Source organism: Ostrinia nubilalis, chromosome 15, assembly GCF_963855985.1.
Source record: "Ostrinia nubilalis chromosome 15, ilOstNubi1.1, whole genome shotgun sequence".
Lineage (NCBI taxonomy): Eukaryota > Metazoa > Arthropoda > Insecta > Lepidoptera > Crambidae > Ostrinia > Ostrinia nubilalis.
In genome coordinates, this window is record NC_087102.1 from 13,355,351 (window position 1) to 13,374,718 (window position 19,368).

The 19,368-nt window shown below is 39.8% G+C and overlaps 1 protein-coding gene across 1 annotated transcript in view; it reads left to right on the forward strand.

The window, feature by feature from the left end:
- Positions 1–1,470: 1,470 nt before the first annotated feature.
- Positions 1,471–19,368, forward strand: part of LOC135079004 (ski oncogene) — a 39,634-nt gene continuing 21,736 nt past the window's right edge. The window contains exon 1 of the mRNA XM_063973622.1: positions 1,471–2,857. Coding sequence (XP_063829692.1) covers positions 2,060–2,857 — 798 coding nt within the window. The 5' untranslated portion in view covers positions 1,471–2,059. The remainder of the gene's footprint in view (positions 2,858–19,368) is intronic.

The following is a 19,368-nucleotide window of genomic DNA, read 5'->3' on the forward strand; positions in this document are numbered from 1 at the left end:
TTGCGATGAAAATGCTCCAGTTAGATTATAAACAGTTTTCATGCGAGCGAACGGCCGCAGTAGACGCAGCTGCCCCGTCCCGCGTCCCGCACCCTCCCCGCGCGTCTCGGCTCCCCCGCGCGTGTCGCGGTGCCAAAGATAAATAGGACAGATGGTAAACTGGTCTCACGGGTTCCTGCCTGCGCCTTTTAAGCATCTCGAAGACAACTCACTTAAGTAATTTTATTTATATTTTAGAAAATAATATCGCCGGTTAATTTTACTATTTCATTATGTGTACTTCCATAATTTATACAGCAATACTTACATACATCTATGTTTACCAGCAAAAATAATTATGTTTTAATCACATCACATTACATTTTAATTTCAAAAATTGTTATAAATAGCATTTGCATAGTTAATATGATTAACATTAGAGCTCTTACACACGAGCAGCACATTGACGACAGCAAAGGCGACCGCAGTCGCCGTCACTTGTCGGCAGCTAGCCGTCGACGTGCCCGCAGCAAGCTGTCGACACGTCGACGTCTGCCGTCGACGAGTCGACAGCTTGCTGCGACGACCGTGTCGGCGTACGTCTTTGTACAGGAGCCAGCCAGTTGAAAATGGATTTCATTGAAGAAACACTGTTGTTGCATTTACTCCGTCGTCGTCGACGAAAGAGAAAGAACCGGTCATTGTGGGTTTAAGAAATGTTATTGAATAGAGAACGAGACTACACACACCGACGCCCATGCTCTATTTTTTAATGTTTTATTATGGTAGCCTTCTAAATTCGAGTTCCATATCATTTCATTGTTTTTGACAGCACTAATTTTTTAGCAATTCCGAATCAATTTGTTCGGAACTCATTAGGTGTGCGTGTAAGCTCCTGCCCCCCTAGACAAAACGCACTTTTTGATCGAATCGAAAATCGAATCCGTCAAAACTCCATACAAAAAAGGGGCTTTTCGACCACTTTGCGACTGGTTTGCGATTATAATTTGCACTTTGTCTAGACCCACTGGACTACTGACAGTTGACCTTCAAAATGGCGGAGGCGGCTAGCTGTCGCCACCTGCCGGCGGCAGCCGCGAACGCGTCGACAGCACGTCGGCAGCATGTCGACAGCTAGCCGTCGCCTTCTGACGTCGACTGCAGTTACATGTGTCGACAGCAAAATGCTGTTCGTGTGTAAGAACCCTTAGGTGAGAATCGTATAATATTAATTAGTTACCTACGACAAAAAATAATAATAGGTAAATACAATTTGTGTGGTCTGAATATCTGATAAACTACATACTTTTAGGTAATATAACTGGTTAAATGGGAATAACGGGATCAAGAACATCTGTTTAGATTGTTTTAATAAAATATTTTAATAATATTCGGATCAACTGTTCTTGTAATTTTCTAAACTATTCATATGATCGTACATATTTATAATTATTTACAATATTATTATAACAATGATTTTGTATTGTAGTAATATGATAATGTTGGTAGAAGGTATATTCAATTGGCACTTCTGCAGTGTTTAGTGTTTGAGACGGGCGGGCCGCGGTTCGCGCCGCCATTCTGGATATTTTGACGGGAAGGTCGGTCACGTGACACGACGGCGGGCGCGGGGTGCGGGGCGCCGGCTAGACTCTCCAGTAGCCGAGCCATCCGTCTGCTGCTTTGACTGCGACCAGTCGCCGGAATCCACGCCCCGGCCTCAGCCGCTCGGATCTATTACGTACTACCCAGTTCGCATGTATCCAGTTCGTTCCAACTGGAAAACGGCTGCAGTTCACAAATTGGAATCCAACAGTGTCAGCTCAGTGAATATTCGGGGAAAAATAGTGATGGTTCAGTGACAAAAAGTGGTTTATTTGTGTATTTTTGCAAAGTGGTCGTGCGGCGACGGGGCGGAGACGCCGCAAACGGGCGGCGAGCGCTCGGCCCGGCCGTCGCGACGGCTCGGCAGTTCGGCAGACATGTTTCGATCGCGGCCGGAGCGCGTCGCGCGTGCCGGCGCGTAGTTCGCTCGGGACATGCGCCCCTCGAGCTCCCAAGTCGGTGGGGGTGAGCGACCATGGATGTAGTGACGTCCCATATCAACTCCGTGCTGAAGACCTACCAGGCGAGCGCGCCGCGCAGCCTGCAAGGGCCCGGATGCGGGCGAGCCGAGCCATGTAGCGAGGCGCCTCCGCCGCCGCCGCCGCCCGCCGCGCCGCCGATCCTGCTCGCGCCGGACACCGTGCTGGGCGAGCGCGGCGAGACCCTGCTCGAGGGCGAGCCCATCTCGTGCTTCAGCGTCGGCGGCGAGCGGCGGCTGTGCCTGCCCCAGATCCTGACCTCGGTGCTGACGGACTTCAGCTTGGAACAGATCAACCGTGTGTGCGACGAACTGCAAATATATTGTTCGCGATGCACGCCGGAGCAGCTCCACGAATTGAAGTCGACGGGGGTGCTGCCGCGCTCGGCGCCGTCGTGTGGGCTCATCACGCAGACTGACGCGGAGCGGCTGTGCTCCTCGCTGCTGCACGGCCCGGCGGCGTCGAGCCCGCACAAGCTGCCCGGGTTCCGAGTGTACCATGAGTGTTTCGGTGGCGGGCGGGGTGTGTGCGCCCCGGATTTGAACTTAGTGCAGTGTTTGATATGCCGGTCATTGTACACGCCGAGGCGGTTTGTGTGCCACTCGCACGAGCCGGAGAACCGGACCTGCCACTGGGGGTTCGACTCGTCGCGATGGCGACGGTTCCTGCTGGTGGCAGACGAGGAGAAGGAGAAGGAGAAATGCGTGGCCCTGCTGGACGAGTTAGCGGCGCGGGAGTCGCCGACAGCGGCGCCAGTTCCAGTCAAGCAGCAGGCGCCTTTGAAACGTAAACAGGTAGGTGCAAATGTAAAAGAAAACAGTTTTCAGGACAATGCGGTAGTAAGGAAGAGCAGAACTAAATGCGGTAGTAAGGAAGAGCAGAAAAACTTCTACGTGGCATCTAGTAAGTCCCTATCTATGTAGACTAGACTAGAGAATTTGTAAGTACGAGTATAACGAACGATGGAGTATGGACGACGGCTTCGCTGCAGTACCTATCTACAAAACTTGTAAATAAGTAATGTTAGTTATTGTGATAATTCTCACCAAATTGTTATAAGTAACCTTCCTGTCCTGATTCTTATTAGAATCTTGTTTGGTCCATATGGACTGATCCACTACGAGATAGATTATTGTTTTAATTATAATTTTGGCCATTTTGAGGAAAGTCTAGAAGAGTCATGCATGGGTAAGTAATGATAGATAAGAAATTAGAGGAGACAAAAAGATTAACAAAAAAATGATTTCTCTTATCTCAAATAAGTTTTACTATCAGTCCGCCTGCAAAAACATGTTATCAAATGTCAGATAACAGCTAAGAATGTTTTCGCCAATTTTATCATTTACGTCTGATAAAAAGATATTTTCTTTACCTTGATGATTTGATTACGGAAGGCGTCACAGACATTGTTTGTTACCATGTGCTTTGCATAAATCACCTAATATTTCAGTCTTAAGATAAGGTTTTCCGAATGTACTAAGAAGAATTATAAGTACGAGTACATTCAGTCTCGTTATATGCGATGTCCTTTATTTTATATATCTTATCATAAAACGCAGTCGGCTGTGCGAGAAGTCGTACGTTCGATCCTTGGCCATGGCCAGTCTTACTGACTTTTTTAAGTGAAGTGTTATCACCACCATTGTAAAGAAACGACTCATGATGACTGTCGACATTGAGAAATATCAGGTCATGAAAATGTAGGATTAGCTACAATTTGGCGCCCAAAACTTTCATATTAATTTTGGAATAATATTATGTGATTTTATAAATCACAAACTATACAAACAAATATAGAACATGATAACAGTTCAATTTTTACTTAAGATTAGATTAATAAGAAAAATTTATACATTTTTGGCGCCCAAATGTAGCCCTCATTTTAGGTTATGTCCTATAATATCATGTTAATGAAACTTATGATTAATTTCTCAACTACCCGCACAAACTTTCCTGTGGAATCGAAACTGTATGTTCATGTATGTAAACACTCAATAAAGAGTAGTACCTTTGTACATAATATACATAGATGTAACGAGTTGAAATAGAATGGCCGAGGGCCGAGATCATTCCCAGAAACCTATTAGGTGCTGGGTCCCGCTCGACGCACGACACTTCTCAGAAAACTTAAATGACCCCATGGCCATCGGCAATGATGTGGATACGATATTATGTCGTGAACTCGCACGACCACGTGAAATTACCGTCTTATAAAGCAATCAAAACGTTCTCATAGCCTCCAGGAATTGTAAAACTGTTCAATTCCGGGTTGCAACTTCGAGGCGGTGACTTTAATTGAAAATGTAAAAATACTGGTTACCTGGCACCTGGACTTAGATCTTGACATTGTAATTTTAAACTATGTGTTAATTCATGAGCTTAATTATTATTAACATAATAATTGTCGGTGAGACCTATCGACGATTCACGACAATTTTAAAGGGGTCGAGGGTACAATTGGTACAATTGAACTGAGCGTCTTTGACAAACGTTTTTGAAATTTTGGGAAATTTTACAATTTCAGGAATTTTGACATGTTACATCATCTCCAAAGAATCGGAATAATCTTGCCAGGCGTTAGTTGTTGACACAAGTTATGAGTAAACGTTAAAAAATCCCGATCATCGGATTCGTTGAGAAAATATTTTGTTTTCCCGCTTCCGTTCGGTAATGGACGATAAATTATAATCTTTGGTCAGTGGCCAATGGACATCAAAAGTGATAGGACAGGCACAAAGCCCGTGAGTCAGGCGCTACGGTGGTTTAGGCAACCGGATGTTTTTCGATCTACTTTGAGGTCTTAACTAACAATTGGGTTATATTATCATTCTGAATAAGAAATTCTGTTCACCCAATAGCACTTTATTAACTCAAATGAACAAAGCTTTATTAATGAGGTCTCTCAAGTTAATAATGATATACCTAGTAGGTAACTCATATCGAAATAACAACATGATTGAAAGTTGTCAACACATCCACACTTTACGGCATTTCTATTAATACTAGATTGTGGACCACAGCCGAGTCGAGGCATATCTTGTATCTTATGAATTACGAGTGCGCATTAATACAAATAATTCAGCCAAGAGATAAAAACTAAATTAAAATTCCGAACATTTTTACAGTTTTTCCGAGAACTCAAAAAAGAATGAGTTGTATTTGTGATGCCAGTTTTGAAATAGAAAATGTTCCTACATCATTGATGAAGAATCTTACGGATGTAGAAAATTTGGCTTCATATCGAAGTGGACAGTTCGTTAGCCGTGTTTTTACGTTCCAAGCAGGTGACTGGACTCTATTCGAGGAAACTGGAAGCGGAAGTACCGGTAAAGACGTAATTTGGTCGAATACCACCAATCAATACAAGCTCAATGTGCGCCGTCAGAAATAGGTAATAGATAAATTGCTGCGCTAACAATAATGGTAGGTCTAGGTAACCTCTTGTATCTCATCATCACTTATTCATTTCAAATGTTTGATGATTTGGTGTCATGATGATAGTCGTACCTACTTCATGATTTATGTTGTTTGTGACCAATACTTCCTGTACCTACAAATATGTAGTACTTACCAGAAAAGCGAGACTTCTTTCGATAATTGCCATGATAATAGATGCTTTGGTGATATGTTTTCTTTTCTATCCCACTACAGAAAGTTTTGTAGTTTGACTTTGTATTCATAGGAATCTCGTTCCCTCAAGAGGGTTTCACTGTCATCTTGGCAGAGCTGCCAACATTCCAACATTTCATTACTTTGGCGGGCATTCCGATAGCAGGAGAAGCATTTCCCTTATTCCGAAAAGCTGACTCACGCACGACATCATGACATGATATCGGCCCCTTGTCGCCATTGCCAAATAGTTGGGTATAAACAAATGTCCAAGGTTAAGTTTAGTTTTGAGGGCACTATAACCATTCCCTTGATCCAATAAAACTCTGATTAACAGTCACAACGTTTTATTATGAAACTGTTTCTGTAGTAGATATTACGATAGAGAGGTAGCGAGTTACGACGACGTGTGAATTCCTTTTTTTGAGAAGAATATCCATTCTGGAAACCGAATACTTAAGCCATATTAAAAGCAAAATAATGTCTTATGTTGCTTTGGCGTCTATTGCAGGAATTCCGTATTGCTTTTCGTCACTTATCGATTGCCAGACAGGAGAAAAAACAACAATTCAGTTCCTAGAACCTTTATAGGCGTCGCGTGTGACTCAATATCAGCAACACGTGTCTGGTGCAGTAGGCATGTTACTCAATAGCTGCTGAGACGTTATCACAATATACATGTTAATGACTCACGGAGTCACGGCAGCCCAGCCGATAGGATGTCAAAACACGATTGAACAGGTTCACAGATGGCCCATCATGTCATATTAACATGTTAGTCTTCGGAAATCCTAGAAAAACTTAAAAGAACTAAAATGTTGCTCTCTATTTCATTCAACAAATAAGACTTCTCTCACAAAATCCTAGTATGCGGGGTCTTAGACCAATATTAATATAATTTTTGATTTCGCATTTATAATATTAGTAGGATAGGAAAAATTACATAAACTTAGTGTATTTAGAAAGGGAGCTAGCATCTAAAATCATGATGCAAACATTGTGCGTTAGAAGGTAAAACATGACTTGGTAATTGTTACTGCTTGCTAACACAGCGGGTACTTACAAAAGTTTGCCTGAAATGTGTTCGTGACGTGACGGTGCACCTACGCGCGTCTAGGTTAAAGGCTAGACCCCAAGGCCGCGCCTTTGTTTAGCTAATAAAACCGCGCCACGCATATCTACGAGTATGTGCATAATTATGAACATGTTACAGCCACTACGAAACTTTTTCAACTAAACTTAAATAAACACACCGAGAATCATCATTCTCATGATGATGCAGTAGGTAGATAGTCCGACAGAATTATTATAGGACTGCCAATCAAACTAATTTCGTATGGAACATATAAGTAAATAAAATTTTACAAAAATGCTTTCTTTGCATTTAACAATATAGTCAATAATATACCGATACCGAATTTGGAAAAACATTTTTAAATATTGACAATTAAAGCTTTAAGCATAGTACCTAATTGTTAGACAGGATCATTCATCACTAATAATTAGTCACAGACCATCAAGAGAACTCGTAAAGTAGGAGCGGTTCTCATTAAAACTGAAGATAATTCAGGTGTCAGGATGAGTCAGTACGCCTTGTGCCAAAGCAAACATTAAAAAACAAACAGCCCGCACGCGCCTGTCTTTCCCGGTACAATATTAGTTTTAGATTTAGTAATTACTCGGGACATGGTATTGCTGCCAGCACTGCCAGTGAGGATTAAATAACGGCATCATGAGAACACTTAATTTAGCTCTTTGGTCATTTGGAAATTTCTCGTTTTAAATGATGATGGTGATTAGTGTTGTATTTCATGAATGTTGTTTGACTTCCAAAAACATGATGTCATGGTAGCTAGCATTTCGCTGAAACATAACTTTGAAGACCGGAACATCTAGTTTTGCCAAATGCCAAATGCGCCACGAAAACGCAACTCAACAGGTTAAAATATGCAGGAGTGTGGTTTGTAATCTTGCAGCCTTTTGTGTAGTGCATTTTAACTTCCAGATAAAAAAAGTTAGAAACGCTTTGCATGTCATTAGTGTGAATGCAAAAGAAATATACTCGAATAAACTATCGGGAACTGTGTTAGAGCGGTATAGGCAGGTGTTGCCGGTCGAGGCGCGTGGTCGCGCCGGCCGAGGTCTTGAAGCTTCACAATAAAGGTCATTACGCGTGCACGCGTAAGTTTGCGAGCACTCGTAATAATAGCGAGCAGCTGGCCCTGCGCCAGCGCACGGGTACCGACCCCACCGCGTTGAGCGTTCTCACTGCGACACGAATGATTAATTAATCCCGGTTTTCTATATTCAACCTCTCTGACATTTGCGCGGATACGAGAAACTAACGCCATGGCTGTGAAAATTGAAGGTGTAGCTTATTAAGGATAACAAGCTAAGCAATTGTAATGCAACACCACCATTTATACTTACCTGTGCAAACATATTCACAGTCCTTCATGTGTTCCGAGAACATATTGAGCTGTCAGTAAAGGAACTAAGAAAACAAGACAAGGCTATGATGTAACATACGTTTGCCATAGTAATAACACGAAGGATGACGGCATAGGAAGACACTCTTATTAACAGCAGCTGAGCTAAAAATTGTCGAAAGACGAGCTATACTTAATGCAGATGCAACGCTGAACAAAATAATGAGGTTCTTCTTCATTGACATTCGCGCTATTTTGTTGTAAACTGCAAGTAAAACGGCCGAGTCTGTGCCTATTAAGAGCAAAACAGTGAGCGCACGATCAGAAATAGCTGTGCATTAGAGCCTAAGCTCGTTCGCCTAAGGAGAAAATGTCAAATGGAGTTAAGCCACGGTTTGGCCAGAATAGATGGCAACAACAAGACCAAAAAGTCTGACATTGAAATGTGTGGACGCCCACCCTCAAAAGAAAAGGAGAATATCTCTTATTCAGGGACGGCTAATATTATTATGGATGGCGAAAAATTACACGAGTTTACGCTTTCCCATTCCGATCGTCCCTTTCCTAAGAAACTGGTGGAACTACTCCAGTACCTAGTTACAAAGAATTTAGAAACCAGATATTCTGGTTATTTCAGACGCATTTGATTGTATTCGTCTAGCTAGAAAGCTATAACGATTTCTATATCGATTTAGTGTCTGTTATGTATCGGAGCCACTTTTACGACAACATTTGTCTACAATTCTTCGTATCTTGCCCCAGCTTTTCTGTGGTTTATATGCATAAATTGTGACGCATCTTGTTTTTATCAAATTGATTTGTAATTTTCACGGGAAAGACATCAATTAAATTTTATTTTCGCTCATGCATTCCAACCAATCGGCCTTTCTCGTCGTGGAAAAGTAAACCTTACATCTCGGTGATAGTAAAGAATGTGTGTGATATTAGTAAGCTGTATTTTTCGTTTTGTTCGGTCGTTTCAATGCAAATCGCTGGGATTTACATTTAAATTATAAAAATTATTTTCCAAAAGGTTGTTCCAGCGTAGCGCCACGCGTGATTATAAGATTTTATTTTGTATCTCAATTTGTGGTTTAGGATTTCTGATTTCTAGTGCGTCATCGAATTTCAGGTCATCATTTCCACTGGAAACGGTAAAACTGCTATAGTATGATTTCCAATTAATTTAAACAATTATCAATTGACTCTATGTAGTATGTCAGAAATGCAAGACTTCAACTCAGTACCTAAGTTGCTATTTTTCGTTCGTTCGTTCGTTTCAGCCAAATGACGTCCACTGCTGAACAAAGGCCTCCTCCAAGGTTTTCCACAATGCACGGTCCTGCGCTGCCCGCATCCAGGCTCTTCCCGCGACCTTTACCAGATCGTCGGTCCACCTAGTAGGAGGCCTGCCCACGCTACGTCTTATAATAAAAATAGCACTAAATCAAGTGCTATTTTTATTTGAAGAGAAATACCTACATGAAGAAACAATTGAATTAATAAAATAGTGCTTTAATTTCGCTTATTTCAAAATAAACGGACTGTAGGCAGCCATGTAGATTAATTTTGTCGCCTCATTTATGAATACAAATAATACAATTATAAATCGAAATGGAGCATGATGTAATATTGATTGGAGTCGCAAAATTGATACTGTTTGCGCAGATAAAGTAACTTTGACCAGTTATCGCGTTGTTATTAGGGCACAGTATCGCGGGTCACGCGGGCTGCGCGCACGCCGCACGGCTAATGAACTCCAGTGACGTCACACCTCGTGGAAGGCGTTAGGGACTACATATTATAATGGACCCTAAAAACTGGTTTCCTCCATTTTCATATATTTCGATAGCGGTTATTGTACAATTTTCTCAAACTTTCGTACTAGAACACTGTCACACAGAGTCAGATGAAGTCCATCCACAATCGCGTCTTATTTTGTAGAGTCCACCCCGCACTCTGTCCCGAAATTATTTACAACAAATCGTTGTTAATACAATGTGAATGTGACTATATTTTTTGTTTTTGTGATTCCAATTCTTTTATTGGGCAATATTCATATTATATTTTTACTGAAAGGGGTTAAAAACACCTCTATCTATCTACAATATTATTATGTATGACGCAGACAGTGTGTTCTTGAAAATAGGTCACCTTTATCTTTCCTTTAGTGCACTTTATGTATTTGTTTGTATCAGTACTTACTCGTAATTAGTACGTAATTAAAACATGTTTCGATCGATTAATATTGTTGTAATTTTATGCTTTCCCAATTACCATAGGGCGTGGAATTGCAAAACCGTCGCGTGATGGATGGGTGTGTGTGTATATGGAATTATGGACTCTACCCGTCTTTATTACTTGTTTGACACTGTTCTAGTAAATTAGTGAGAAAAAAAGAGTGATTTTAGAACTGTAGTACAATATTTTGCAAAGGAGGTAGGATTTCTTAACCGATTGTCAAATGACACAAAATTGTGGTAATGTGTCAGAGATTAAATTGGTAACAGGTAAATATTGGGCAGGATCTTAGTTTATGGCGTGATTTGAAACATTTTTCCTGGTAATTAAAAATAACTAAGTAGAGACTTCATTCAATCTATAAATAAATTACAACGCAATCAATTCATTTTCGCAAATGCGCAAAATGACACGGTCAATATTGAGATAAGGTTTTTTATACAATCAAATAGGTCATGATCAATATCCTATCTATCGAAAACTCCTCATTTCCGCATAAAACTATAACAATCTAAGTACAATTAAATTGTTGTTGGTTTAAATTGCGTATAAACCAAAACACTTGAAAATGATAACGCATCATTTTCATCGAATTACCAATTACGCATGTCACTAAATTACTGTCGATCATTACTTTACTTATCATTTATAAGTACTTACTAAACAAGTTGCACTGACAGACTATGGAAAGTGCATATACTGTGAAGAATAAAATGAGTAATCAAATTAACGAACAAAGAACAAAAGTAACCGTTGTAGCCCGAAGGATGAAACAAGATAAAGTATCATGGACTGGTCATATCAGTTCTATCGTAACGTACCTAATGGATGAGTAGATAATAAGCGAAGATCGCTAGAACCTAGCCAACAGCAGTAGGTACAGCAGTTCCTATAAGATGCTGATTGATAGAGGTTGTTGCTGAAGATAATATTTATGATTTAGATGATATGTAATACATCAAATTCGGAACTCTCCTTTCTTAATTCTTGAACAAAATAACAACTTGAATAAACAATAAATGAAATCAAGAATTGAGAGAGTTCTTCTTATAGCTATTTTCCATCAGAATGGTGTTTACACGTGCAGTGAGTGTACAGGAATTTATTAAAAAGAAAACAGATTGATTCTATCAAGTGCAAACAAGTTGACACTTCGTCGTTTCTTGTTTACATAATGCGTCGAAGTATCGGGCGGTCATGACGATACGAACACAATAATATCGGCATATTATTTATTCCGCGGAGGATTCGACTCGTCTTTAAAATGACCGACATGTCCGCGATGCGCGGACGGAATAATTGTTTGATGCCGAAAAGTAACAAATTGATGACAAAAGTGATAGAAGTTAACTTTGCCAACCTTCATAACACTACTGAGTCAAGTACACACAGTAATCAAAGAAGAAATTCTGGCTCATTGGTAGGGCTATAATATTAATTCATGTGTGGATAAGTTATTGTAGTGTTTTTGAAGACTAGGTATTAACTGCCATTAAGGAAAGAAAATTAGTGGAGCCAATAAAACGTGTGGCATTGCAAAAATCTAAATAATTTCTTTCAACAAAGAAACGTTTATCGTTATGCCGATAGTGTAAACTTATTAGCAAGTACAAGTGCTTTGTAAAATATATTCATAGAAGCAATGCGATAGTTTCTGAGAATGCACTATTATAATATTGATGTCTGGATGTTAAACGACTTGCCAAGTGTGTCATTCATTGTTCGTTGCTAAGCCGTACTTATTGAAATTGTTGCTGTGTGTTGTATAAAACTATTAATCTTCTTGACTTTCCTAAAAATCAACATCTGTGCGAGACACTGACTTTAATAAGTAGGCAACTAAACAAACTTCTGGTTGCTGTTAGGTACCTACTCAATATAAATTCAGCCTTGACTGACAGACACTATCTTGATCTTTGCACACCTTAAATACATAGGTATTACCTAATTCTACCTATTTTCAGCGATGAAAAGAAGCCCACCCATTTTTTTCCTCCCATTTATTAAACGGTTTTATTTTGCTTGCACTGTTTCTTTATTTTCATACCCAAGCACAAGCTCTACATTCTGCTCATCTTAGTTTTATAATTTTTAATAGTAGGATCGTTATGGCCCTGCATAAGCTCTTGGCATAATAAATTGTATTCAATAATCGAGGCATCTCTGTATGCAGCTTGCAAAGCGCATCCTGCCGCCTCCGCCAATCAATATTCCTCATAAATACCCGGACACGGCGCGATCGCTCCACACTTCAATAGGGACGCTATCTAGGAGCCGCCGGCGCATCGAATATAAATTGCACAAAATTATAGTAGACGCATGAAATCCGCGCAGGTCTCGCTCGACTCCCGCCTCGTCGCCATTTTGAATTCAAGCGCTCGAGCCGCGGTGAGTCGGTGCGGCGACCCGCTGACCGCGCGCCCATACTAATGCGTTGACCGCCCACGGCCATGCAGCCCGACCAAGTTTATCCACGGGTTCACGACTCAATATCATAAATGGACTGGTAATAAAAGAACTCCGCGGACTAAATGTTCGTGACTATGCGTTGTGATGTCGCGGGCGTCGCGTCTTCACAGACGCGTTTATTGCTTTTGATTTAAACTTTTTCGGGTGTTTACGAGCTGAGTCGAGGTCGCTGCGCGTCCGTTTTAAATTTCCAATCTTTTTATGGCGATGCGTATTTAAGCGACGTATCCGTCTCGTGAACTGTAATTTGGAAAGTTAGACGTATCTAATTTCTTGTTAGACTCGTCTAGCGGACGGCTAGTATAATCTACAACGTAGTAAAGATCTGTTTTCAGGGGATGATGATATTCTTGTCATTTAAGGAGAAAAATATCAAAGAAAGAAAATAGCCTGAGTGCGAAATGATGTCACTCAATAACAATGAAACGCGAGTGAGACTGTTTTGTTTCTCGCAGACGAACGCAGTAAACGTGTACAGTAGGTAATACAAAAATGTTGACTGAATATTACGTAAATCCTTAAAAGTATTTCAGACTTCACAACACCACGTCACGTTATGTGCATGAACGGCAGACACTAAGAGCGCTCCAAACTGCTGTGTATTTCCCAATGTTCTCGTAAAGTGCACTTTAGTTCAGTTTTCCGATTTGTAAACATGTTATATCTCGCACAAATTGGCATAGCTTAGCTAGCTCTACATATTTTTTCATCTTTTTCAAATGAATATGTTACAAACATTAGGTTTTTCCAGATCATAAAATCTTGGTTTTTGTAGAGCTCTACATAGACTCCAGCCCGCACATTAATGAAAATTTGGAAATTCTTAATTAGCCAAAGTGTCATTTGATTCACAGGAAATTTTCTATCAATTCACTAGCTCTCGTAAAAAACTGGAATAATACGTTAGATATGCCATTGCAGTGTAATCGCGACCGCGAGCAAAATTCAAAGTATACAGCAGCGTGCTAGAGCCGCGAAAAGCCATTCTAAAACCAAATGGTGGTCGCCTTTCGAGGCTTCGCGTCGAGCGGCATGAGCGCGCAAGCAAGGTCAACTTTACAACTGGGACGTGGCCGTCTCATCATTGATTTCACTATGACGCAATTGGCGTCGCGGCGCGGCGCCCGCCGTCCGTGGAGCGTCTATTGCCCATCAGTTTTTGCCCGCTCAGCCGTAGGCGTTCGAACTACAAACGCCCTACGATATTGGGCAACCATGACATTTTACAGCATGTTGCGAGAACCATAACTCTATAATTGAAACGCATACGAAGTAGGCGGATACTTACAACGAGTTGGCTGTCGAGTGAACAACAATAATAAATTGCGTGTCGGAGACCTTAAAGTACCTTTTTGGTTTTGGAATGAACATGGTGTAGTAACAGAGATGACGATATTAGGCCCAAGTTACTGGACTTGTAGAACAGCATGAGCATCGATGCTGTGAATGTGGTATTGTTTTGTTCTACCGTACCTAGTGAATGTACAACTTAATTTCTATTTGAATATCTAAACCTGGATATCGTAAAGATTCAAGAATTTGAAATATTATATGGACGTAACGTAATAACACGAAACATGTTGATGACATACCGGAGATCTAATTCCAAAGCAATCCCAAAATCGTTCCCAGTTACTTTTTTCCCCTCACTGATTATGACGTCAGCGAATCGTTCATCCAATCGTATTTCTGTAACCTCGTTGACGACAGGGACGTTTTTACACACAAATTACAAGTAATGTTGCCAGATGAGGTGGAGGAGCTGAAGAAATTATTTTTAATTCTAACAGTTTGTTTTTAAGGCACACATCCCCATAATAAAGCTTGCGCTACTTACTCTACCAGTACCTGAACAATGATTGGGCCGATTGGCCTTTTGTTTATTACTGAAACTAAATACAGTAAGTATAGGTAATTATTTTTCTTACACTACGAAATAAGTAAATACGAGTTAGACAGGTAGGTACTATGTATAACCATTGAGTATCACTGAATTCTCTTTTAAATTTTTCGTAAGGAGTTGAGTGTGAATCATCATTTTCAGAGGCAAACCCTTCAAATTCTTATTTTCTACTAAAAAGTGAAAGGCCCAGAGAGAACACAGCCTCAGCCCCGATTGTGACCGATATTGGGCGAATTTCCCGCCCACGTCTGTTCACTATTTCTGTATGGTAGAGTTCGTCTTGGAATTATCTTATACTTACCTATTTACTTACCTAGTTGTCAATTTTCATTTCGATGTCCCGATGATATTGAGTCAAATCTGCATTATAACAGTTTACAATCTCTTTATATTGATACAAATTGAGATATCTATCATCTAATTAGCTTATGGGTCAACAAATTGAGAAACTATCCCAAAAATTAGAATCGTAAAGAAGCATGCAATGTTGCTGTTGCGGTTGTGCCAAATTCACGCGGTCCACTTCTGTCAAATACAAGTCGAAAATAATGACCGTGTATTTTTGGCGGGAACCCACAAATATCATTGGATTCAGACCGATTTGTTCCATACGTAATATTTTAATCATCAAGATATTGCTGCCTGCAGAGGTGGGGCCACCCTTTTGCTATTAATTTACATCGCAGAAAATTATATTTCATCTCATAATTCAGGATTTCCTCTTACATCTGGACGATTCAATGACCCTTCGCTCAAGCCAGATCGGGAAAATAGAGCTGCAAAACGGTAATGCACACTACATAATGTTTTACTTCACAACTTGAGCCCTGCTTGCTTACCCCTTTCCGTACAAAAGCATTCGATATACACGCACATGTATATCAGAGGCAACGAACTATGTCTTTTGATTTCACCCCAGTGTAGGAGTTACTAGGAGACCATACCGAAGGGAGAGCTCGAGAGTTCGTCAGAGTACTGCAATTAGCACAAGGAACTGAAGCGTTAGATGCATCACACCCCCACCGAGGGGACGTGGGCACACTTCGAAATAATTACACTTTGATATACGATCTATGTATGCGTGTGTGATGTAGACATTTCTGGTTTGCTTATTCATACGATGATCCGCCATACCTACAAATATAAACTTGAAAGAGAGATCAAAAAGGATGCAAGTTTAAGTTTCCTACTTGGGACTCTTTTCAATCAACACCCTACGAATTTCTGAATCATCAATATTAGTAGTCAATATTGTAAATTATGACTTCCTGCCTTCACATTATTCAGTTTAAATATACATTTCACAATAATGTCGAATGAAATATCTAAAAAGTTGATGCAACACCTTCAAGCATTAATTTACCTGCCTTTTGAATAATTCAGAGAAGCTGCCATGCTATAAACAATTTTTTGCATACTTGTATTATAATTCCCCTGTCATTAAGTGAATCTCGTCACGAAGACATAAAAATGTGAATGTGGTTAAAATTACTGCTACAAATATGTTTGCGGCTGTTGCACGGAATGAAAAAACTTCATAACAATGCTGAGTTCATCGCCCTTTAAAATATTCCAGAGATCTGTCGCCACATGTCCAACGGTGTCATTTAGTCGCTTTTTATTGTTAAAAAGACTAACAATCCTCGCAAGGTCGATGTTCAAGTTCATTTTAATTTATTTATTTTTGTTCACTTTACGAGTGCGCTTTTATTGCAGATCCAATCCAGCGAGCGTTGACCTCTGTGATATTCTCTGACATACCCTTCTTTAGATTGTTATCTCCTTGCTGGAGTCAAATCTATTAACTCGGACACGAAATACACATATTTACAAAAGCGAATAATACCAAAACAAAGAGTTGTTCAGTGCATTCGTCTTTGTGGTTGTTCTTTTGTGAAGATATGGTACTACTTACCAAACCGTTCAAATTCGGCGAGACTTTCACTGGCACACCAAAGACATAAAACAATTTAGGAGGTTGACAAGAAAGTTCTTCTGTTTTGTTCAGCATGTCGTCTGTTTGTTTGGTAACGGAATGCCACAAAGGGGCTGTGCTGAAAAAGAAAATCAGGAAATATCATTTTCATTATTTTTGCAACTCATCATCATCGAAAATTCTTATTTTCGGTACATACGGGATAAAGCAAGAAATGGAAAATGTTAAATGCTCTTAGGGAAAGCTAGAAGGAAAAGCTGATCCGTCTAAATTTGTATTAAAGTTAATGGAAGCGTAAGAGGCTATATCGCAGAGGTCCCTCCCGGAGGTCGACGTCCTTCTAACAGCTGACGGGAAAAGGAGGTACGCCCCCATCGTGCGTTGAACCTCGAACCTTGCGTACCATTACAGGCTATTTACCTATGCCTCTTACTTTATATACTAAGCCTCTTAGAGTCGTCGTAAATTTAGTTACTTCAGAACTTCCGAGAATTCCGGGACCTCGAAACAGGATCCCACAATATACGGACCACTTACATTTCCGCACACTAAGTGGGGCTAAACTTCGTCCTACGCAAAATCCGATAAGACTCTGAAGATGAGTTCCATCAAATAAAAACTAAAATTTTGCGATGATTTCAATGAGGAAAGTGTTGTTAACAAATTTGTTGACGCTGGATAAGTTAGAACAGCTTAAATATGTATTTTAAATTACATCATTACATCTCAACAGTGTCCCAAACTAGAACTAGGCTAATATAAAATACATTTGCTATCTAGATGACTTAATAATTATTGTAAAGATTTTCTTTACAATTACTCACGTCATGCATGTATTAATAAATAATGTTAAGTCATTCATTTAGTAAACAGTACTTTTGCAGAGAAACATTTGTTATAATTATTACGTATAAATAAAGTAAGTAATAACATATTATTAGTGATCAATTGAACAATCGCCGACGACCTAATTTAGCTTGTTGCTATGCTAATCGAGCTACGATTCAAGGTCATTACCCCTAGCCATAACAAAGTTTAGCTCATTATTCGATTACAACGCGAATTTAAAAACATTTAAACAAATAAGAGACGAAACCTTTCTTGCACAAACAACTTGTTTCAATACCGGTTTTCGTGTTGCTATTTCGCTCACTCAACCGATGAGTAATTAGAGCGAGCAGGATGGCGAGACAAGGTCACTGGTCAGCCGTTCTCTGTCAGACAGTGAGGCGCGCGGGAGGGGTGCAGGCGCAGACGCCGTCGGCGCGGGCGCGCTTAGCAGCAGACGTGACGTCACGCGCACGAACTTGCGCGGATCCTCTCATGCGTATGAAAACTGGAGGCGCGCACGATACTAAAATGTATCTATCCATCTTGCACATTTAAAATTCAACTGTTTGCACTGGTGCTGATCTAACCAATGATTCACACCGCGCCAGACAGGATTAATGATTTTTGCGTGGACTGAATCCTCTCAAGTCAGATCTTAACTGACGTAATACGTACCACTAAAATATTTAACTAGAAAAACAACGCACTCTGCCTTCATTCTTCTCATTTCATTAAGGGTCTTTTATAATCGTATTGTGTAAAATCTTGAACTTCTGATTGCAGGGCCATTCTTATTCTTACGCATTTTTGTGTGAGATGTAAGAATAGCATATGTTTTTAAAGAAAATCAGTGCACTGTATATTAATTTACTTAGTAAAATACCTCTATTAACTAGGCCCAATATCATTTTTATCATAAAACTATTAGAAGAATATTAAAAAAAAGTTACAAGTCCAAAATGTCACGGACCGTGTAGTGTGAGATTCCCGGATTTGGACATACAATATTTTTTTCTGAAGAGATGTTATGTTACTTTGATAAATATTACAGTAATTATGCAAGATTAACACATGTTATATAAGACTGTTAAAAATTTATATCAATAATAATTACCATTTTTGATTTTGAACACCAAACATTGTGTGAGCAGTTTTTGTGTCACAACCACGTGCGCCACTTTAAATATACGTAACTCGGTAAAAAACTATCTTTGATATTGACATCCCTAGCTAAGTTTTTTTAGAACAGTAACATTGTCATCTTATTAGATTTGCAAATGGCTGAACGTAGTGAGTGAGCCGCAAAAAATTATTTCCTATTTATTTGAAAAAAGGGACAACCATAACACGTCCATCCCGTGTACGGTTTTTAAAGGTAGGTATCAATGTCACGCTATTGTATAAAACATAATTATGTACCTCATGCAGTATAGTTTCAGATAATTGCACAAGATCTGCTAATTCACAGATAGTTTTTTGGATATATCGGACACGTTCCAAATTGTCACGGCCATGGTATTAAAAATGTGTCACTACCGCAAACTATTTAAGTACATGGTCGTGACATTACAACGCGTGGTTGTGACATTCTATTTTAATAGTTTTTGTTGTTCTGCTAAATTATTTTGTGTATTGTGCAATTTTTAGGAGTAGCCTTTTAGTAAGTGTACTTATTTTTCGCTAGTATGATTTTCTAGATGCCACGAAGGAAAAATTATTGCACTTTCTCATTTCTGCAGTAATATCAAATTTTACTGAGATAGATCCCGGTAAAGGCCCTGCAGAGGTGGTCGGAGTTGTTTTAAAAGGAATTGCTATAACCATATTTTTAGTGGTACGGTGACTATGAAACATGTTTAAGTTGTCAAAACCAACTGTTATGTGAAT